The sequence below is a fragment of the Erpetoichthys calabaricus genome, chromosome 14 (assembly GCF_900747795.2).
Source record: "Erpetoichthys calabaricus chromosome 14, fErpCal1.3, whole genome shotgun sequence".
In the NCBI taxonomy this organism is placed as follows: domain Eukaryota; kingdom Metazoa; phylum Chordata; class Cladistia; order Polypteriformes; family Polypteridae; genus Erpetoichthys; species Erpetoichthys calabaricus.
The window spans coordinates 65539018-65563367 of record NC_041407.2 but is presented as its reverse complement, the minus strand read 5'-3'; the positions used below and the strand labels follow the sequence as shown (position 1 = coordinate 65563367).

Genomic DNA, 24350 nt, shown 5'->3' with positions numbered 1-24350 from the left:
CTTTTTGAAACGGCATACTTCGCACTTTTCGGAGCAGTATGCATTAGTAATAAATGTATATTTAAAAGTGACCACATTTTAGTATACATAAGGTGTTCTTTATACATTAAGGTAAAAATGTTGAATTTTTGTGTGAATTGGATATTGGCGTCCTCAGTTGTTTGTCAAAGTTTATTTGCTGTTGCACAGTTTTGTAAGACGACTGACCAAACAATCTGATTTAAGACCGAGGTTCGGTTTTGTCGCTTTCCCCTTCAACTGTTAAATATATAATTAAATGTTTGTTACCATCTGACAAACAGTTTTTCAAGGCTTTAACATATAAATTGATATATAAGTATTAAGTGAATGTCACAGTAGTAAATAACAATAGAACCATATCTGTGTTTTGGGATATCTGGTTTCACTACATTAGATTTATGCAGCCTCTACTGAAAGCATTGCATTGATGCCATTTTAAGAAGGCCTATCCATTTTTGCATTTGATTACTCCTGAATAATAATAGGAGTACACTTATTTCAGTTAGTCCAGAGAATATTTAAATTTGAAGGTCACCAGGAGCATGCCTGCTGCTGTTGCTACTACTTGCCAAAGAAATTCTTCTGGTTGGAGATGATGCACGAGGGCTATTGCTGTTTCGACTGTGCTTTGATTCCGAACTTGACTCGCCAAATGAGTCTGGAGTCTGTGGACGGTTTGACTGTTTTAGGACGGACTTTGAAACTGCCTGAACATTGAGAGAACTGTAAGTACATCTACCTTTGTAACTGCTTACACTTGTGTCCCCATTTGATCCGTTACTTTCCACCACTGTGGAGCAGTTCCATGGTGCACTGACCCTGCGTGGCTTCCGACCTGCCCCACTACGTGGCACATGACAGGATGATGTCTCTGGTTGCTGTGAGGAGTGTTGTACAGAGCCTGCATGTTCATCTGGAAACTTTTTGGTTTCATCTTGCCTCTGATCCTCAATCTTCTGTGTAGTGTGTACAGTGGTTGTATCAGTCCCAGGAAGTCCGAGTCCCTCGGTCCCTTTGGAGGCATTGTAGTCACTAAGGTTATGATTGATGAACTCTTTACTACCTTCTGTACATGGATTACATTGAAATGGCATGAAGGCTGAGAGTGGATTTTGCACTGGGTAAACGGAAACCTCACTGGGCTTCTCTGTCAGTAAGGTATAGCCACTTGGCGCAGTAGGAATGGTAGATTTACGAGTCAATGATGAAACAGTACATGCTTGATGTACCACAGAGTTCTTCTTAGATTTGCTCATATAATAATCATCTAAGTCATCTTTAAGATTTGAATAATAATCAAGTAGTCCATTTTTAAATTTCTTATAACCTAAATGGATAATTTCCAGAATATTAAGAAACAAAGAAACTGCTGCTATGCACTGCATAAAAACCATAAAAACAGTCTTCTCCATTGGCCGTGACACAAAGCAATCAACTAGGTTTGGACATGGATCTTTTTCGCATTTGAACAATGGCTCTAGGTTGAACCCATAGAGCAGGTACTGGCCCACCATGAACCCTACTTCAACTGCAGATCTTGTAACAATGTGTATTACGTATGTTCGTAGAAGTGATCCTCTGAGTGGTGCCTTGTTCAGCTTTCTTTGTTCTAGATGCCTAAGTTCTCTCTCTAGCCTCCTTCGAACTTCGGAGCAGTCTGCATCCATTGAATCAAGCTCTTTTCTGAGGTGGGTCTTTTTCCTTTGCCTTTCTTTTTCTAAAGCTCTCAGTCTGTATAAAGCATGACCCATGTATACCAAAGAGGGTGAAGACACAAAGATAACTTGCAAGACCCAATAGCGTATGAGAGAGATGGGGAAAGCCCTGTCATAGCAGACATTTCTACAGCCTGGCTGTTTAGTGTTACAAATGAAGTCTGATTGTTCATCATTCCACACGTCTTCCGCTGCAACCCCAAGGACCAGCATACGGAAAATAAAGAGAATTGTCAGCCAGATCTTTCCAACAATGGTGGAGTGAATATGCACTTCTTCCAAGATTCCTCCAAGGAAGTTCCAGTCACCCATCTTTATTCTAACATTTTTATTGACTAATCTGTTATGAGAAAAGAGGCATACAATTACATCCAATTTTATGAAAGAAATTAAAACGATTAAACAGAATATTTTAAAAGATAAACACACTAAACAAGTGTGCAACATACTTCAGTTTGTTCACTACTGGCTGTGTTCTGGGCTGAAAAAGATAGCAAAAGCTACCAATAATTAGTTTCATATATACAGTGGTGTGAAAAACTATTTGCCCCCTTCCTGATTTCTTATTCTTTTGCATGTTTGTCACACAAAATGTTTCTGATCATCAAACACATTTAACCATTAGTCAAATATAACACAAGTAAACACAAAATGCAGTTTGTAAATGATGGTTTTTATTATTTAGGGAGAAAAAAAATCCAAACCTACATGGCCCTGTGTGGAAAAAGTAATTGCCCCCTTGTTAAAAAATAACCTAACTGTAGTGTATCACACCTGAGTTCAATTTCCGTAGCCACCCCCAGGCCTGATTACTGCCACACCTGTTTCAATCAAGAAATCACTTAAATAGGAGCTGCCTGACACAGAGAAGTAGACCAAAAGCACCTCAAAAGCTAGACATCATGCCAAGATCCAAAGAAATTCAGGAACAAATGAGAACAGAAGTAATTGAGATCTATCAGTCTGGTAAAGGTTATAAAGCCATTTCTAAAGCTTTGGGACTCCAGCAAATCACAGTGAGAGCCGTTATCCACAAATGGCAAAAACATGGAACAGTGGTGAACCTTCCCAGGAGTGGCTGGCCGACCAAAATTACCCCAAGAGCGCAGAGACGACTCATCCAAGAGGTCACAAAAGACCCCAGGACAACGTCTAAAGAACTGCAGGCCTCACTTGCCTCAATTAAGGTCAGTGTTCACGACTCCACCATAAGAAAGAGACTGGGCAAAAACGGCCTGCATGGCAGATTTCCAAGACGCAAACCACTGTTAAGCAAAAAGAACATTAGGGCTCGTCTCAATTTTGCTAAGAAACATCTCAATGATTGCCAAGACTTTTGGGAAAATACCTTGTGGACTGATGAGTCAAAAGTTGAACTTTTTGGAAGACAAATGTCCCGTTACATCTGGCGTAAAAGGAACACAGCATTTCAGAAAAAGAACATCATACCAACAGTAAAATATGGTGGTGGTAGTGTGATGGTCTGGGGTTGTTTTGCTGCTTCAGGACCTGGAAGGCTTGCTGTGATAGATGGAACCATGAATTTTACTGTCTACCAAAAAATCCTGAAGGAGAATGTCCGGCCATCTGTTCGTCAACTCAAGCTGAAGGGATCTTGGGTGCTGCAACAGGACAATGACCCAAAACACACCAGCAAATCCACCTCTGAATGGCTGAAGAAAAACAAAATGAAGACTTTGGATTGGCCTAGTCAAAGTCCTGACCTGAATCCAATTGAGATGCTATGGCATGACCTTAAAAAGGCGGTTCATGCTAGAAAACCCTCAAATAAAGCTGAATTACAATTTTGCAAAGATGAGTGGGCCAAAATTCCTCCAGAGCGCTGTAAAAGACTCATTGCAAGTTATCGCAAACGCTTGATTGCAGTTATTGCTGCTAAGGGTGGCCCAACCAGTTATTAGGTTCAGGGGGCAATTACTTTTTCACACAGGGCCATGTAGGTTTGGATTTTTTTTCTCCCTAAATAATAAAAACCATCATTTACAAACTGCACTTTGTGTTTACTTGTGTTATATTTGACTAATGGTTAAATGTGTTTGATGATCAGAAACATTTTGTGTGACAAACATGCAAAAGAATAAGAAATCAGGAAGGGGGCAAATAGTTTTTCACACCACTGTATAACACATATTTAGGCATAATGCGAATCCTTTCAAGTTCAAGAAATGCACCTAGCAGCTTAAAAGCAAAATGAGAAAACCTGTTAAGTTTAAACAGTCAGTCATTTTCCAACCTGCTATATCCAAACACAGGGTCACGGGGGTCTGCTGGAGCCAATCCCAGCCAACACAGAGCACAAGGCAGGAACAAACCCCAGGCAGGGTGCCAGCCCACTACAGTAAGTTTAAACATTTAAAAAAAAATTGGGTGTAGAACTTTGCAACACATTTTCATTACTTTAAAATCCTGTATATGTTGCATTTCAAATACATTATACATGGATGAATATAGTTTTGTGCAAAAATTGGATGCCCCAGGCCAAGTGATATACTTTGTGGACATTTAAATTAATAAATAGTGAATGCAGCTTAAGATTAAAATACAGTAATGTAATTTTTTACAAAGCTTTTCACATAAGGAGGTCAGGAAGACAAAGCAATGAATAACCCTATCTAGTGCAGGGTTGCATGGAAGGTGAAGTCTATATTAGCAATAGGACACAAGGCAGGGACAATCTCTATACAGGGCATCAGTCCATGGTTTATTTAATGAACTAAAAATGTTTTAATAGAGAGTGTAGCATTTGCAAAGGTTTAGGCACCCTACTAAATCAGTACTTAGTAACCCCCCCTTTAGATAAAAACACAGCTTCCAAAAGTTTTTGAAGCCAGCTATGAATCTTTTTGGAGATTTGTCCATTTTCTTCCGTACAGATCACTTCCAGCTGTCACCTGTTTTATTTTAGGTTGTTATCTATGCACATATGTACTTTTAAGATCTACCCACACCTTTCCACAACCTTCACCTTGAGTTTTTTCAGATACATCATACTCGATATCAAAGTGTGTCTTGGATTGTCTTCTTGTAGAGGCAATACTTTTTCAGCTTCAGGTTCCTGACTGACTATCTGACACTTCTCTTGTGGATTTCTTAATATTTACAAACATGTGGAAAAGGCAAGCACACCCCATGAAGTCTTTTTTATTTAAAAAAAAAAATATGTGGATATATTTAGATTTGGTCTTGTAAAGAGCAACTGGAGATAGAGGTCATTTAAAAAACTTTACATTTTGTATTACATTTCTCACACTTGTGCACTTGGGAGGCAGTCTGAGGGCTTAACTGGGAGTAACGTGCCGAGGCAGGGTTGATAAACGGTACTAATGCCTTTTCTCCCTCTTCCACAGATCAAAGGAAAAAACAGTTAAGCCATCGCCCACTTCCACTTCTTCATCACGCCCTCCTGCAGATCCCATTTCTGCCTGAGATCCCTCCCTTTCCTGTCCTCCCACCTGTAAAAACCCCAAGCATTCATTCTGTTCATCAGTCAGTCTTGACTCGGTCTTTTGTGGCTACTCGTTTTGATTGTTAAGTTGTTGTTGCATTATACTGGGTAGATTCCCCAACACTTCATGTTTGTTCATTTTGCTTATTTGTTCACACATTGTATAAAGAAATATAAATGTAGATGTCACATATACAAAAAGTATGTACATCCCTACACTTATGACTACCTCAAATATCAAAAACTAGAATTAGGTGCATAAGGTGAGGGGGTCTTGCCTGAACCTGCCTTACTTAAACATCAAACATTTAGTTTGGGTTGCTCTTTTGTTGCAGAAGTGTGTGTTATCACCATGCCCATTCTGAGACATTCAGAAAGCTGGTTATAGATATTTATGAATCTGGGAAGGGATGTAAATGATCTCCAAACAATTGTACTGGCTGGAAGATCATTTACAAGAGGAGTTCAAACAACTGCTGCCCTGGCAACTTCAGCCCCAGAGCAGAAGGATGTTGAGAGATGTTTTTCAGAACCCCAGACTTTCATCAGGGTACCTACAGGTAGCTATTGCCACTGATGATGTCAATGTGTACGAGTCTACCATTAGGAAGAGGCTGCACAAATTAGATCTACCAGGGAGGTGTGCCAGGAGAAAACGTTTCTGTCCAGAAAGAACATCTGGCCAAGTGTAAAGTTTGCCCATAAACACCATGGCAAATACTAGTACTTCTGAAGAGATGAGGATCAGTACTGGAAAATATGTTGTAAGGTTTCTAAACTGTTTTGGGACTCCCACCAACGGGATGACACACCGAAGAGCAGCCCGAAGCGTGATCGCAGCGCCTGTGAAAGACAGTTTATTGGTTGTTGGGGCAACAGTGGGCTCCCATCACTGCAGCGGCCCACAGTTACAGCAGATCCAAGTCGATTGCGTTCACGCTGTAAGCACCTGTTGCCGATGGGTGATGCAAGGAACATTCTAAATTCAGGGAACACGATTACTTTGCCGCTATCCTGGCCATGACCCTGCCTGATTTCTGTGTCTGTGTATAGGAGAGTGGTAGATCCCGCTACAATAAATAACCGGGCTGTTCCTGTTTCAAGCTGAATAAAGTTGGTTTTGCTAAAGTACTGAGACTCAGCCTCGTGTTTTGAGGTGCAAGACAGGGACTCGCACGTCACAATGTCTTGCAAAAACCAAAGACTGCCTTTGACAAGAAGAAAGGTAACACCGTCTGTAAATCATGGTAGTCGAAATGTTGTGGTTTTAGGCTGTTTTGCTGCGTCAGGGCCTGGGCGGCTCACAATCACAGGATTCACTTTGAATTCTTCATTGTACCAGAGGGTGCTTGAAGATCATGTGAGAGCATCTGAAGGAAGCTAGAAGTCCTCCAGAAAGTGGAAATTGCAATATGACAATGACATTGAAAATACTAGTAAATCTAGAAAGGAATTGGTAAAAAAAAAAAAAAAAAGAAATGGGAGGGTTCTGGAATGGTCAAGGCAAAGCCCGGATCTGTATCCCATCGAGATACTGTGTGGGATTTGAAACCGATAATGTATGCAAGACACCCCTTAAACATCACAAGACAAAGAATTCTTCATGGAGAAATGAAAAGAACTTTCTCCCATTTCATGTCAGAGACAGTAGACCAGGGGTAGGCAACGTCGGTCCTGGAGTGCCACAGTATGTGCAAGTTTTTGTTCCAACCCAGTTCCTTAACGAGAACTCAATTATTGCTGATGAAGCATATATTGCTTAAGTGACATTTTAATGCTTCATTTTAGTGGTCTCGCTTGTTAAGGTTCTCCAACCTTAATTGCTTATTTCAATCTTAAACTGCTGCATTCAGTGTTTTAATTGCTCCTTATTAGCAATAAGATGTAAAAGACAAAGCAGCCAGCAGTTCTCCAGCTAGCTTTTTTCCAATTACATCTGTGTGTGTTCATCATGCACGGTTTGATTTAATAAAACACTTAATAGAAAAATGTGACAGACTGAAAATGATCTGTTTTAGGCTTCAAATCATTTGGATGATATCCTTGGAAAGGAAAAAAATCTACGATATAAGAGCCTTACATTGCACAGACTAACAAGCCATAAAATTAAATAAGGTCTGAGATTGGCAATGATTGGTTTCTAATTAAGCAATTGGGTTGGAATGAAAACCTGTAGCCACTGCGGCTCACCAGGACCGACATTGCCTACCCCTGTTTTACATCTTATTGCTAATAAGGAGCAATTAAAACACTGAATGCAGCAGTTTAAGATTGAAATAAGCAATTAAGGTTGGAGAACCTTAACAAGCGAGACCACTAAAATGAAGCATTAAAATGTCACTTAAGCAATATGTGCTTCATCAGCAATAATTGAGTTCTCGTTAAGGAACTGGGTTGGAACAAAAACCTGCACATACTGTGGCACTCCAGGACCGACATTGCCTACCCCTGCAGTAGACAGTTGTAAGAAAAACCTACTTAAGCTGCAAGACCAGCTATTGCAGCCAAAGGTGTACTTACATTTTCCACAGATGAAGTATAGGGAAAGTATTGTAATCATCCAAAAATTTGACTTCGAGATTTTGATGAATCTCAATGTTTTAGACCTCCCTGAGGTTTGCAGTGCACCATTTATTAGAATGTATTTTGTAAGGCATGTAGTAATAAAATTATTGAATTTCTCCTTCCAACAAATAGTGCATTAAAATAAATAAAATGCATTACAACAAATGTTTGTGATGCACCATCTGTTGGAATGACTACTGAAATGCATACATCTTTGTTACATGCTATTTGGTATAAGATGTGTAAAAGTAGTGTTAATATTTGTAATGTGCCATCTGTTGGAATAACTAATGCAATGCCTATGTTAAATGTCATTTGGTAAGGGATTTGTAAAAGCAGTGTGTTAACGTTTGTGATGTACCATTTGTTGGAATGTCAAATGCAATGCATTTTATTACTACAAATGTCTGAGATGTGCCATCAGTTGGAATGATAGAGGCATTGCAACCAAATGGACACAAGACACCTATTCTTTTATTAAGGAGGATTAGCATTCTTAAATGTTGAAGGTGCTGGACTCTAAACCGAAACACTGGACACAAGGCCAAAAAGCAGCCTGCTTGTGTACACTCCCACACCAAGCCATTTTAGAATTCTATCTTCTACACTACCGTGGCTGTTCATTTGTCTGTCCAGGTTGTTAAATCATCTATAGCTTGCAAACTATTTGAACTATTGACCTGAAATTTGGTACACATATGCTACGTAACGTCTACTATCCGCTTTCGGGGTGATGATTGACCTTCAAGGTTATTCCTCTTTTTATTTTATTTTATTGTAGAATCAACTCTCTGCAGTGGCTGTGCGGCGCATGCGTATAGGCGCCATTCTCATCCTTACCACCACCGCCATCACTTCCCCTACCTCTTCATATCTTAAATCATTCTTGAGGCAGATTCAACACTTAAGTGCCAGATTAAGTGAACAATTAAGAAAAACATACTAAGTAATCACAACACAAACACTGACTTAATCAGTTTTAACGCAAAAAGATGTCGATGAAAGAAGAGAAGTCGCGGGCCACTAGGGTGGAGAAAAGAAGAGCCGCTCATGAACCAGCAAGCGCATCAACCTCTGACCAAACAAATGCTAAACGTACAGAGAAAGAGGATGAAAACTATGAATGCTCAGGTCAAGTGTATTCACTGCATGTTATCGTGCAGTGCGTTATTACTGGTATATACAGTTAGGTCCATAAATATTTGGACAGAGACAACTTTTTTTCTAATTTTGGTTCTGTACATTACCCCAATGAATTTTAAATGAAACAACTCAGATGCAGTTGAAGTGCAGACTTTCAGCTTTAATTCAGTGGGATGAACAAAACGATTGCATAAAAATGTGAGGCAACTAAAGCATTTTTTTAACACAATCCCTTCATTTCAGGGGCTCAAAAGTAATTGGACAAATTAAATAACTGGAAATAAAATGTTCATTTCTAATACTTGGTTGAAAACCCTTTGCTGGCAATGACAGCCTGAAGTCTTGAACTCATGGACATCACCAGATGCTGGGTTTCCTCCTTTTTAATGCTCTGCCAGGCCTTTACTGCAGCGGCTTTCAGTTGCTGTTTGTTTGTGGGCCTTTCTGTCTGAAGTTTAGTCTTCAACAAGTGAAATGCATGCTCAATTGGGTTAAGATCAGGTGACTGACTTGGCCATTCAAGAATTTTCCACTTCTTTGCTTTAATAAACTCCTGGGTTGCTTTGACTGTATGTTTTGGGTCATTGTCCATCTGTATCATGAAATGCCGCCCAATCGATTTGACTGCATTTAGCTGGATTTGAGCCGACAGTATGTCTCTGAACACCTCAGAAGTCATTCGGCTGCTTCTGTCCTGTGTCACATCATCAATAAACACTAGTGTCCCAGTGCCACTGGCAGCCATGCACGCCCAAGCCATCACACTGCCTCCACCGTGTTTTACAGATGATGTGCTATGCTTTGGATAATGAGCTGTTCCACACCTTCTCCATACTTTTTTCTTGCCATCATTCTGGTAGAGGTTGATCTTGGTTTCATTTGTCCAAAGAATGTTTTTCCAGAACTGTGCTGGCTTTTTAGATGTTTTTTAGCAAAGTCCAGTCTAGCCTTTCTATTCTTGAGGCTTATGAGTGGCTTGCACCTTGCAGTGCACCCTCTTATTTACTTTCATGCAGTCTTCTCTTTATGGTAGACTTGGATATCGATACGCCTACCCCCTGGAGAGTGTTGTTCACTTGGTTGGCTGTTGTGAAGGGGTTTCTCTTCATCAGTCTGCAATCATCCACCACTGTTGTCTTCTGTGGACGTCCAGGTCTTTTTGTGTTGCTGAGTTCACCAGTGCTTGCTTTCTTTCTCAGGATGTACCAAACTGTAGATTTTGCCACTCGTAATATTGTAACAATTTCTCAGATGGGTTTTTCTGTTTTCGCAGCTTAAGGATGGCTTCTTTCACCTGCATGGAGAGCTCCTTTGACTGCATGTTGTCTGTTCACAGCAAAATCTTCCACATGCAAGCACCACACCTCAAATCAACTCCAGGCCTTTTATCTGCTTAATTGATAATGACATAATGACGGACTTGCCCACACCTGCCCATGAAATAGCCTTTGAGTCAATTGTCCAATTACTTTTGAGCCCCTGAAATGAAGGGATTGTGTTAAAAAAATGCTTTAGTTGCCTCACATTGTTATACAATCGTTTTGTTCACCCCACTGAATTAAAGCTGAAAGTCTGCACTTCAACTGCATCGGAGTTGTTTCATTTAAAATTCATTGTGGTAATGTACAGAACCAAAATTAGAAAAAAGTTGTCTCTGTCCAAATATTTATGGACCTAACTGTATATAAAAGTCAATGTATGTGTGTATGTTTGGTCCAGCATCACTTCTGAACTGCTGGAGCGATTTTCATGAAAGTTGGTACACATGTTTCTCATTGGTCGACTAAAAATACTGTAGGGTGAAATCAACTCTAACCCACCCCCTTCAGGATAGGGTGGGAGTGATCTTGTATGCATGTTATCATCCAGTTGACACTTGGAATGACCACCAGAGGGCGAACTGGAGGTGACTGCCAACATTCTTTATGTTTGAGCACCACCACCATGCTCCTGTTGCTTCTGAAATTTAATAGAGTTGGCCGATTCCAAGCGTCAGCTGGATGATAACATACATACAAGACTGCAAGACAAGCACATTAGTGAGTCTTCATTGTTTGTTAATTATATTTTTCTCCAAAAAAAAAAAAACACTTTATTTTCCTCCTGGGTAGTGCTGGGTATTTCAGCTAGTTGCTAATAAATCTGTGAAGAATGTTTTTGGAGTTGTGGGAGACGACCTACATAAACACAGGGAGTACATGGAAAACCCATACAGACAGTGAGGGAGTGCTGGATTTGAACCCAAGAAGCCGAAATTTTGCACCACTTTACCACCCTGCTATTTTGTAGAAAACAAAACAAAATGTTTCAAAAGACTTAAACCTCAGCAATATATAACCTATTGGGAATGAAAATCGATAATGGAAGGTTGTAAAGAGCTGTACATTTTTCCCAACTTCTTTTTATTATATTAAAAGGGAGGCGATGTGGTGCTGTAGTTAGCACTGCTGCCTCACAAGGTTAAGATCCTGATCTACTCAATGTTGATGTCAACTTTGTATGTGTTTCGCAGTGGATAAATACAGTGCCAAAAAAAAGTATTCATCTTCTTGGAAGTTTTCACATTTCATTATTATACGGCATAGAATCACGATGGATGCCATTTTTTGAACTATAGTACATCAACAGAAAAAGACTCTTTGATGTCAAAGTGGGTGCAGATCTCTGCAGAGTTGTAGAAATGAATAACTAATATTAACCACAGAATAATAATGATCACATAAGCCAGGGATCCCCAGTTTTAGTTTCAATTGACTGTAGACTAAGTGCCAGGGCTCCTCAATTACATCCTGGAGGGCCACAGTGGCTGCAGCTTTTCATTCCAACTAGTTCTGTAATTAGAAGCCAGGACTAGTAGATAAATGAAACTTGGTGACTTTAATTATATGGCTTGTTAATTATTTCAATATTCCAAGGTAAATCTTTATCCTACTGTAGATTTTTCATTTTCTGAGAACATTATCTATATGATTTGTGGTCTGGAAGATTTGTATCTCTTGGTCCCTTCCTTCTCTTTCATTTATTTTAAAAACATGATATTAACATGGATACTTCATGATGCATTTATGGAGGTTTAAATGGAAGCACGTTAGCTAGAGGGCTGGTGGTTCCTTTGTCATTTTCACCGCATTATTAACTGACCAGTAACGGCGCACTGCACGAATACACTTGACTTGAGCGTTCCTAGTTTTCAGACTCTTTCTCTGTACGTTTAGCATTCATTTGCTCACAGGTTGATGCGTTTGCTGCTTCCTGATCAGCTCTTCTTTTCTCCACCCTAGCGGCCCGCTACTTCTCTTCTTTCGTCGGCATCTTTTCACATTAAAACTGATAAAGTCAGTGTTTGTGTTGCAATTACTTAGTACGTTTTCTTTAATTTTTCACTTAATCTGGCACTTAAGTCTTCAATCTGCCTCAAGAATGATTTAAGATATGAAGAGGTAGGGGAAGAACAGCGAAGATGGTAGGGATGAGAACGGTGCCCGTACGCATGCACCGCACGACTGCCCTGCTGGCCGCTGCCGAGACTTGATTCTATAATAAAATAAAAATTAAAAGAGTAATAACCTTGGATGTCAACCATCACCCGGAAAGCGGACAGTAGACGTCACGTAGTATATGTGTACCAAATTTCAGGTCAATAGTTCAAACGGTTTGCGAGCTACAGGTGATTTAAAATCCTGGACAGACGAATGGACAGCCACGGTAGCATATTATATAAGAAGATGGCTGGTTAAGAAAACAGGTAACAATTAAAACCTAAATGCTGCAGTTTAAAATTAAAAGTCATTTAAGGGTTCTAAATCGTAGCAAATGAGTTAACTAAAATTACGCCAAAAAAGCACATTACTTTTGTAGTAAATAAGCAGGTTCTAATTAAGAAACTAAGTAAAGTGAAAACCTGGAGCCCACTGCGGACCTCCAGGACTGTAATCGAGGAGCCCTGGCATTTAGAAGTCCATTGACATCATTCTGCGACTTCTACAACAGGTGGGCTGCACAAGTGATGCTTTAGGAGTGTCATATTAATACTTATACAATGAATTATTTAGTGCTATGTATTTCTAATTAATTTAGATCACTTGGCTGGGGTCTGTTTTCACTTTGACATTGAAGAGTTTGTTTCTGTTGATCAGTGCCAAAAAAGTCAAACTAAATCCACTCTGATTGAATGTTATATAACAATAAAACGTGAAAGTTCTAAGGAGGTGAATATTTTTTTTTATAGGTACTAAATGTTTTATTACTATTTAAAAATACCCATGAAACGTTCAACCATCCATCCACTTACTTCCCTTCCTAATCCAGTTGAGGATCTTGAGGCCTGGGAACCTGCAAAACATTAATGCTGAAGTATACGTTGATTACTTAGATTGTAACCCCATCTTAGAAGGGTACTGAAGTTTGGTTACCTTAATAAAAGGATAAGTTTCTATGTTTTTGTTTGTGTGTCCATCCATTTATTATGTCTCTGTCATTCCAAAACATGGCGTATCAGAAACATTTTTAGTAATAAAATGCGTTGCATTTGACATTCAAAAAGACAAGTCTTTTGTCTGATATCACAAACTTTAACACTGCTTTTCTGAATCCCATACCAAATGGCAAACAACAGAGATATCCATCCATCCATCCATTTTCTAACCCGCTGAATCCAAACACAGGGTCATGGGGGTCTGCTGGAGCCAATCCCAGCCAACACAGGGCACAAGGCAGGAACCAATCCCGGGCAGGGTGCCAACCCACCGCAGGACACACACAAACACACCCACACACTAGGGCCAATTTAGAATCGTCAACCCACCTAACCTGCATGTCTTTGGACTGTGGGAGGAAACCGGAGCGCCCGGAGGAAACCCACGCAGACACGGGGAGAACATGCAAACTCCACGCAGGGAGGACCCGGGAAGCGAACCCAGGTCTCCTAACTGCGAGGCAGCAGTGCTACCACTGCGCCACCGTGCTGCCCACAACAGAGATATATGCATTGCATATGTTATCCCAACAGATAGCATATCACAAATAGTTATGGTAATGCATTTTAGCACTACACATGCACATGCTGTGCCATCTATTGGAAGGAGAAAGGGAATGCGTGTTATTACTACATGCATTACAATTTACCTTCCAATAGATGGTGCACTGAAAACTCAAATGCTGAGATCTATTACTTAGATTGGATAAGTGCCTGTGTGTCTGTCTGTGGGTCCGTCTGGTTGCTATGTCTGTGTCATTTCAAAAAAGTGATGAATTACAAAGTTTTTAGTAACAAAATGCATTATATTTGTCATTCCAACAAATGGTGCATTGCAAACATTAACACTGCTTTTCCGAATCCCACACTGAATGGCATATAACAGAGACATATTCATTGCAGGTTGCACTGCAAACATTAGTACTGAGGTCTACGGTTAATTACTTAGATTGCAACCCATCTTAGACACAGTTATCCACCTTAATAAAAGGATACCTGTCTATGTGTCTGTCCAGTTCCTATGGCACCACAGACGTTTTAGTAATAAAATGCGTTGCATTTGTCATTTCTATTAATGGCACATCACAAACGTTTGTAGTAACGCATTTTAATACTACGAATGTTTTTGATGCACCATCTGTTGGAATGACAAATGCAATGCATTTTATTTCTACATGCATTACAAAATACATTACAATAGAAGGTTTATGCTGAGATCTACATTAATTATTTACATTTCAGCCCGTCTTAGACGGGTAGCACTGCTAGTCCTTGCTAGCAGAAACTGGTAAAGGGAAACACCAGCTCTGGACACATTTACTTGGAGTTGGAGTCTTAAGTTAACCCAAACACATGTCTTTGGGGTGCGGGAGTAAAACCTGTATGAGCATGCCAAGGCTGAACAAGGAGCATCTTGCATTTATGGATATTACAAAAAAAAATCCAGCATTAAAACATGCAGTTTTTTTTTTTAAAAAAAAGTCAATTTTAAATAACTGCACAGCGTTTAATTATTTTTAAACTGCACATTTAAGTGTGGGAATCACGGTGGCAAAGTGGTGGCGCTGCTGCCTCGCAGTAATGAGACCTGGGTTCGCTTCCTGGGTCCTTCCTGCACGGAGTTTGCATGTTCTCCCTGTGTCTGCATCGGTTTCCTCCGAGTGCTCCAGTTTCCTCCCACAGTCCAAAGACATGCAGGTTAGGTGCATTGGCGATTCTAAATTGTGCTTGGTGTGTGTGTGTGTGTGTGTGTGTGTGTGTGCCCTGCGGTGGGCTGGCACCCTGCCCAGGGTTTGTTCCTGCCTTGTTGGCTGGGATTGGCTCCAGCAGACCCTCGTGACCCTGTGTTAGGATGTAGCGGGTTGGATAATGGATGGATGGATGGACATTTAAGTGTTTATTGCTCGTTCCAAACTTGAGCCTGTTGAGCATTTTTCTGATTTATTTGGTGAACTTTAAAACCTCCTGTCAAATGACAAAAATCTTTTTCATTCACTCAATAAAATGATCTGATTAATACACTCAAACATTTTTTTTTTAATTTGCTTGATCCAGTCCAAGGTCACAGAGATTGCAGATCATCCATGCAGTACTGGGGTTCAAGGCAGAAAGCAGCCATGGACTGGGCACAGTGACACACACACTCGCTCAGAGTAGGCCAACTTACAGTTTCAAATTAATCTGAGCACACTTGTCAGTAAGTCACTCTTGACATTACTGTGTGATAAATGACAGATATTACTGGGCTCTGTTGATGTTTTTCAGTTTCAAACTGCCCCATTTTCCTGTCTCTTTCCACAAAACTGTGTCCTCACGTGTACGTTATACAAAACATGTCATACTGCTCTGCACCTGCATTCAGTGAAGAGCACTACACAAAAATAAACTGAAACTGAAATGTATAGATACACTTAAATGTAAGCACACTTTAGGACTTGGGCACGTACCCACAGAAAAGCAGGTAATGCAAACTGCACAGAGGCAGGAATCTCCTGAAGCTACTAACCACTGCATCACCAGGCCACCCCCAATCAGCCCTGCTGAGACCATCACAAGATTAAAATGTCTTTTTCCTTATTGGATTCTTACACTTTATTTCCCAAAAGCCATAAATTTGCAAGTTTAGTTAAAGTATGAATAAGTGTGGCGAATTGCATGCACTGCTGGACCGTTGCCCTGTTCAAATTTGTTCTCACTTCACACCCAATGCTGCTAGCATGGGAATCAGCTCCTCATCATCCTGAGCCGAATAAGTGGGTTAGAAAATGGACGGATGGACATTCTAATAAGATTTTATTGTGCGTTCTCAAACAGACAGAAGGATATCCTGAGTGCTCTACTGTATTTACAAATTATTTGTTCAACTAATCCTAATGAAGATCATTTCTAGAACTTCAGGTGACAGGAAGGGGTGAACATCAGGTCAACCAGGTCCTGTCATTTTTAAGTTGTTTGACTAATGCCTAAGTATATCTGAAAACAGCATTTAAATACTTCTTTCATCCCAAGAGGTATAAAGCTTTACCAACCATTATGCTGTCAGGTATATACCCAAGCTGGTCTTCTTCATCATCATCCTCCTCCTCCTCCTCCTCATCCCCTCCTGCAATTTGTTTGTAATCCTCCACAGGTTTAATGAGTCGAGTCAAACCAATACCCCATTTTGGCTCCCTGCTCAATACTCACCATGGCTTCTTACGCCATCCGTATTTGAGATTTCATTCAGCAAAGCCAAATCACTTCCACAAACCCCAGCTGCTTTTTGCTTTGAAAATTTCAAAGAACTTCCCCTGGTTTCCACCAAAATAAAGCTGTCTGGCATTTGTGCAGAACTTATAGAGTGCAGAGAAAAAAAAGAGAAAAATCAATGTGGAACTGATTGTCATTTACCTTCCAGCAAAATGGGATGGGCACCGGTGGATGTAATTCCCATAGGCCATGGAAGCATATCAGGTCACCAACATGTCCTAACTGCTCTTTCCGGTCCGATCTCTTCCGTTTCAGGAGTGGGTTTTCACCTGAAATTTGTTAACTCTCCAAAACCGAGGACAGGGCAAAGTGAGAGCGGCAGTGCGGTGAACTTCAGCCAAAGCCAACAGGAGGGCAAATTGAAGATCTATAATAAATTTAATTCAAAATCAATCTCTACTGCTTGTTAACACATGACAGCCACCTCGGGAAGCCTGTTAGTCCATTTTCGGCCACTTTTTGAGCAAATGAGTACACTCGGGTTTTAGGCAGAGGTAAACATCAATTGAAGATCTGTTATGCTGATCTGTCCTGCAACATATAAATACATAACAGATTAATGGATTTATACTTTGCCAAATAGGAAACAGAAAACTTTTGTGTAATAGTAGAAACATTTCAACATTTTAATTGGGAAGTTTATAGTGATTTGGATTTCTGGTTCTGTTAAGACATTTCATTCTCGGTGTTCTGTCAGTTTAGGATGAATTCTGATAGCTTGGGGTCTCACAGTAGGGGAGGTGCCATGAAGTTCCTCTTTAGGAGTGGTAGTATTGCACTAAATGTACCACATCCCCCCTCACAGCTCCAAGACCTGGGATCAGTTCCCAGCCTGGACGATATCTCTCTGGAGTTCTCCCCGTCTCTATGTGAGTTTTCTCCAGACAGTTTAGTTTCTTATGATTTGCTCAGTGGGTGTAAACAAGTGTCCCACAATGGTCTGACATCTCATCCAGGAATGGCTGTCCCTATGTGCTCAACGGTGCTGGGAATAGCTTCAACTTCAACATTATCATGTGTGGGGAACAGCCCGGACACAGACAGGCAGACATCGTTTTAAGCACCACAACACGTTTATTTACAATACTATATACAAGTGAAACACACACAACCCCAGTTCTCCCCCAAAGTCCAGGCCTTTCTCACACTGTCTTCTTCACCGCCTCCAGTCTTCTACACCAAGCTCTGCCCTTCTCCTCTCCCGACTCCAGCCATCGAATGGAGGGAGGCGGCCCCTTTTATACACACCTGGACATGCTCCAGGTGTCTCTTGATGTGCTTCCACCCGCACCTTCCTGGTGTGGCGGAAGTACCGGATGCCCACCCGGAAGTACTCTGGGTGTCCCTGGTCTTCTTCCCCCCAGCACTTCCGGGTGTGGCGAAAGTGCTGAGGGCCAGAGCTCCTCAGGCATTGGGGCGCCCCCTGGTGGTGACCATTGGTGCCAATAGGGTTGAGCTTCTAAGCTCCGTTCCCTTGGTCCCCAAAGCCACCAGTGCAGTCGCCCCCTCGTGGTCTGGAGGAGGCGTAAGCCTCAAAACATAACTTGACGCACATTTCATTGATGTCTTCTGCGATTGAAAGACACTAAAATATTTTGATTCTTCTTCTTCTTCTTTCGGCTGCTCCCCTTAGAGTTTGCCACAGCGGATCATCTTCTTCCATAGTAAAATATTTTGATTAATAATCTTTTTATTAGCAATCATTTATTTACAGAACCCACTTAGTTTTTCCCAGCAGGACTGGGAGCAAGGCCATAGATATGGCACACCTATTATATTTGAGATATATCATTACAATCAGCAGTATGGGAATGTGCATGAGTTTGTGTAGTAATGACAGGTAAGGTGGACCACAACTTACTATCTATAGGTTTCAACTTCCCATGACTCTAAGCTCCTAAATTTTTGATTTTTTTTCTCTCATGATTATTATGAATTAATTACATTTACTGTATATAGTACTTTTCTATCTACTTAAAGTACTGTACATAGACAGTGGGGAAACACTTCAGCTACTACCAATACAGTACGTAACATCCACCTGGATTATATAATGGCAGCCATTCTTGCATCAAAACACTCACCGCACATTGGCTGTTTGATGGTGAAGGGGTGAGAAAGATAGACAATTAGAGACAGGGGATGATTAGGGGACCAGAATCGACGGTGGGCAATTTAGCCAGGACATTGGGAAACACGCTACTCCTTTTGAAAGATGTCCAGGGATCTTCAATGACCGCAGAAAGTCAGAGCTTTGGTTTTACGTCTCATCTGAACCATTTTTATAGCACAGTGTCTCTCTCACTGCACTGGGGCATTGGGATCCACACGCAGACCCCAGGGTAAGAGCCCCCTGCCTGCCTCATCAATTCCTCTTCCCACAACATCCCAAGCTTTTTCCTCCAGGCCTGAACATGCTTAGCTTCAGGTGGATAACCTGTTCTGATGTGCAGGTGGTATGGCTGCTGGGTAGTTAATCTGTTCAGCAAAAAGAAAGACCTTGAAATCATACCATGCTCTTTGAATTCTACTATAATAAAATTCAATTCTTGTTGCAATGCAGAAAACTGAGCCAGCAGTAGCATTACTGCTTCACAGATCCCATGCTTGGCTGGCTGAAGTTTGCATGCTCTCTATTTGTTAGTGTGTTTCTTCTCACATCCCCAAACATGCGTGTCTAAGTGAATTTCCCATTCCAAACAGGTCCAGTATGATGAACTCGTGGCCTGTCCAGAGTTGATTCCTGCCTTGTTCCTAGTGCTGAGAGGATAGGCACCAACCTGCCGTGACGGTGAATTGGAATAAGTGGGTCTGAGATTGTTAGGTAATGTAAAACGCAGGAAATCTGCAATTGCTACATCCTTCCAAAAAGAATCTAACAGGGTAAAAATAATAGCCTACAAAGTAATTACTTTGACATATTGACTTCTGCCTTAAAATGCTTACTTCTCTTTCTTTTAATTATTATCTCAGGAAGAGTAGCAGCCCAAAGTCTACCAGAGCTAAGCGTTTTAGAGTTTAGATACATTTTATGGATCAATGTGTTTTCTGTAGCATTGTAATCAATGGGTCATGTCCGATTTCATAGTCAGATGCATCCTACAGAGTATAATTAAATTATTCCTTGCAGCACAATCTCCCTTTTATTCCATTTCATAGTAATCAATAATCTTGGTCTGTAGAATGTGCTATTCAGGGTAAATTCAGTAGAATGAAAAGCACCCTTCCCAATTGTCTCCATCCCTTGGAGAGCAGTTTAAAGTCAGAAAATGAATTTTCTTTCATTATGTGGTGCTGTTATATTCTATTCTATTCTAATTTCGACTGCATTTTATTTTGTAATTTGAGTATTCATGAATATTTAAGGCTGTTGTCACACTCTTCTTATAAGGAGATGGTTTCAGTTTCTGTTCATATGGGTTTCCTTCAGATATTTTGATTTCCTCCTGCATCCCAAAGATGTACATGCTAGGTTGAATGGAGACTCTTAATTCACTTTTAAACATCAAATTCGTTAGATAGCTTTTCAATTTTTCATTTTCACTGTATGTCCACCAAGAGTGGCGTTTGGGGGCGGCAAGTGGGCCGACTGCCCCAGGTCCCACGCCTAAGGGGGCCCCCGCTTTTGAGGTCCGCATGTCCCGTTTGAGCGGGTTTATCAAGTTATATTTCCAGTTATATTTTGATAAAGTCTATGTGTTATCTTGTAAAAAGTTAGCTGAATACTGTCATGAGAAAATCCAGTGTATGTTAACATTATTTTTATTTATACAGTCCACACATACTGGTAACAGCATTTGGCGTAACCGGCCCCACGTGGGGTTGGTCAGCCCTAGGCCCCGCACACCCTTAAGGCCACCTCTGATGTCCGCTAAAGTATGTAAAGATAGTTAAAGATATGAATGAGGGTGCCTATACACAAGGGAGACGTAGTGTAAGAATAACAGATGGATTTGCAGTTAAGGTTGGATTACATCAAGGATCATCATTAAGTCCATAACTTTCTTGTTATGGATGGGCAATGGTAGACAAGGCCCGGCAGTACATGCTATTTACTGGTGACATCAGGCAACGTGGCACCACTAAGAATATTGTGGTAAAGAAACTGGAGCGATGAGGAAGAGCAATGGAGTATAGAGGCCTTAAGATTAGTAGGAAAAAGAATATCTAAGATTTAAGGGACAAAAACAAGATGGAGACGTTAACCTCCCGGGAGAAAAGCTTATAAGGGTGGAAATGTTCAAATACCTCAGCTCAACAGTAACAGGGGATGTAGAGCTACATCTACAAACATACAGTACCTTAGAATGCAATCAGGCTGGAAAAATTAGATATAGGTATCGGGAGTGCTATGTGATAAAAGTATTAGTATAAGAGTGAAAGGTAAAATGTATAAAACAGTGGTCAGTCCAGCAGTGTATGGGTCACAAACCTGGGCAGTTATAAAGGTGTATGGAATGAAACTGGATGGGGATGTTGAGATCAATATGTGGAGTAACTAAACTTGATAAAATCAGGAATGGGAGAATCAAAGGTACAGTTAAAGTTTGGGAAACCTCTAAGACAATACAGGAAAGAAGGTTAAAGTGGAAAGTCTTGGGAAGCGAGGCCAACCACATGGTGAGAAGAATCATGAATATAGAATAGTTAGAATGGAGGAGGAGAACGATGACCAAAGAGAAAAGTGCAGGAATTGTGTGAAGGGTGATCTAAAAGGAAAAAGGAGTATCTGTGTACAAGAGATGAGAGTGGAGGTTGCTGGTCAAGTCGTATTGTGACTCCGCCTGAAAGTGGGAAAAGCTTCAGAAGAAGAAGTCCACTAAAGAGGGACTTTGGCTTCAGTGTGGAAACACTTGACTCTTAATTGAATAAGACTAATTTGGGACAGAGATCAGTGTTGCTGTTACATTGTTCAAGGCTTGTGGTTTCAAACCTCAGCTCAGTTATTATCTGTAAAGGAGCTTTGCACTGTTCCTCCAAAAACTACTACAGTGGGTATAAAAAGTCTACACACCCCTGCCAAAATGGCAAGTTTTTGTGATGCTAAAAAATGAAACCAAGATAAGTCATGTCTGAATGTTTTTCGTTGTCACTGTGAAATTGCCACCTATACAAAGAAGGTGAAAACAAATCAGAAATCATTTGGGGAAAAAATTTTTTTAAATATACGACAACCTGGTTGCATAAGTGTGCACACCCTTAAACTAATAACTTGCTACAGAACCTTTTGATTTTAATATGGCATTCCATCTGTTTGGGTAAGAGACTATCACCTTGGCAATTCTTGACTTAGTAATATTTTTCTACTCTTTCTTGTAAAAATGTTCTAGATTCATCTGATTATGAGGGCATCTCCAGTGTGCAGCCCTCTTCAGGTCACCTACAGGTTTTCAAATGGAATCAGATCTGGGCTCTGGATGGGCCATTCCAGAATGCTGATCTTCTTTTGATTACCCTATTATTGGATACTCCAGTATCAACTGGTATTTGGAGCCAATTATGATTTTCTCCACCTTGACTAAAGTCCTACTTCCAAATGAAGAAAAACAGCCTACCATCATGCTTCCTGTAAATGATGTGCTATGCTATTTTTCTGGCAAACTTTTCGGAAATTATCGCCAAAAAAAGTTCAACCTTAGTCTCATCAGACCAAACCACATCTTTCCACATGATTTTGAGAAACTGGATGCAAAAAAAGCTGGGCTTGGATGTTTTTCTTCATGAGAAAAGGCTTCTATCTTTCTACCCTACCCCATAGCCCAGACATATGAAAAATACAAGAGCAACTAGTACTTCCTAGAAAGCCCTGCAGCTCCTTCAATGTTGCCATATGCCTATTAGCAGCCCCCCTGACCAGTTTTCTCCTTGTCTTCTCATCAATTTTGGAGGGAAGTTCTGCTCTTGGTACAGTCACTGTTCTGCCATATTTTCCACTTGTCGATGATTGCCCTCACTGTGCTCCATGGTATATCTGCTGCCTTGGATATTCTTATGTTTCCCCCCTCTTGATCGATACCTTTCATCAATGAAACCCCAGTTATGTTTTGAAAGATCTTTGCAGACCATGGCATTTGAAGTAAGGTGCAACCAGGAAGATGTCAAGATAATCCCACAGGAACAGATGTACTAAATCTGGAGGCAATTAGGGACACTTTAATTGATGGCAGGATGATACGTACTACTATATACTGTAACAATAGATTGAATGCTATTGGTTGATTCTGAAGACAGCCACATCCTTAATATAATAGGGTATGCACACTTATGCAATAACACGTTTCAGTGAGATTGTTATTTTTTTTCCCCTAAACAGATTCTGATTCGTATGGGTTGTAATTTCAAAATAAAGGTGGGAAAACGTTCTGACATGATTTATCCCAAGCACATACACGCTCACTCAGACTGGGCCAATTTGGTGTCACCAATTAATCTATCACACTAATCTTTGGAAAACATGTTGTAATAATGTTGGAAAATTGTGATTTCACAGTAATCTGAATACAACTTGTACTATTTCATTTATTTTAGAATTATTTAGATAATGAGTCTTAGTTTTGGGCTCAGAGCTCGTGTGGGAAAAGTTCTGTAACTGAAAGGGCTGGCAGGTACAAATGACCTCATTAAATCATTAATATTCATGAGGTAGTTCCTGAAGACTATCAAATTTTGGAAGTAGATAAAATTCTGGGTTGTACGCAAAATAGACATAGACAGGAATTCTGAAAAAAATTAGTAGATCATGGGTTTAAATCCCGGGTCCTCAATCCGTGGATAGCGCTTTGAGAAGTCAGACAAATACTATATAAATGTAAAGAATCATTATTTATTATTATTGTTTATTAGAATATATATACTGTATTTAAGCTTAGATAAAGTGACCAGTGTGTGTATGCTTGTAAGAATATGTAAAACGGAGGCTTGGGACTGATGAACGTGTGTCATGTCTAGCCAAAATTAACTTAATCAACAATCAACAGACCATGGGAACTTGTCGGCTGTCCCAAACTTTGACTGATGCCATATCTTACATAAGGTGAGGTTTTATTGTGAAAAGGAGCGGTCAGCGAGACTCTGTAAATTCAAAGTGTTTTAAAAAGGCACTGCCAGACAGACATCATAACTGCCAAGAATAGATGAACTGCTCCTTCGCTCCCAAAAAACTAAGGAGTGGTTTCTGGCTTTGGTAGAGTATTCTGAATTGCAGCCCTTCCAGGGAACTCAATCTGAAGACGAATCGACATGTAAGTGGGATGCCTCGTGCCCCTGGTAAGGTATCCAAGTTGACGGAGATAGCCTTGGCCAGTGTTGAGATATTCTGAGCTTTATCTGTGCTGAGTGAATGTTGAATAGGTAGTTTTGCAGGACATATGTGTGAATCAAGGTTAACAGTTTAGGCATTTCCAGTATTAACTTTTACACCACAAAGTACTTGTTAACACATGAATATGGATGGACAAGCAAATTCCATGCAGACACTGACCAAGCTGGAAGGTGAACTTGAGTCCCTAGAACTGAGAATTAGTGATGCTAACTTTTGGAGTATTTCTACAAAAGAATAATTAAGTCCAACATGTTTCCAGAAGCAACATGCTGCAATATCTAAGTCTCTGGGCCATGCATCACTGGATTGCCAGTTCAAATCCTGCCTCTGCTTCACTCAATCTCTTTAAAAAAAATAAAAAATACTGTTATAGTGTAGCCTGGACTAGTAAGTCAC

At 40.4% G+C, this 24350-nt stretch overlaps 1 protein-coding gene across 1 annotated transcript; it reads right to left on the bottom strand.

Annotated features, from left to right (window-relative positions):
* Positions 1-181: 181 nt before the first annotated feature.
* On the bottom strand, positions 182-17645 carry gja9a (gap junction protein alpha 9a). Its single transcript, XM_028819167.2, has 2 exons — positions 16775-17645; positions 182-2076 (listed from the first exon to the last, which is right to left on the bottom strand). The coding sequence occupies exons 1-2, from the start codon at positions 16822-16824 to the stop codon at positions 540-542; spliced, it is 1587 nt and encodes a 528-aa protein (XP_028675000.2). The 5' UTR covers positions 16825-17645; the 3' UTR covers positions 182-539.
* Positions 17646-24350: the final 6705 nt, after the last annotated feature.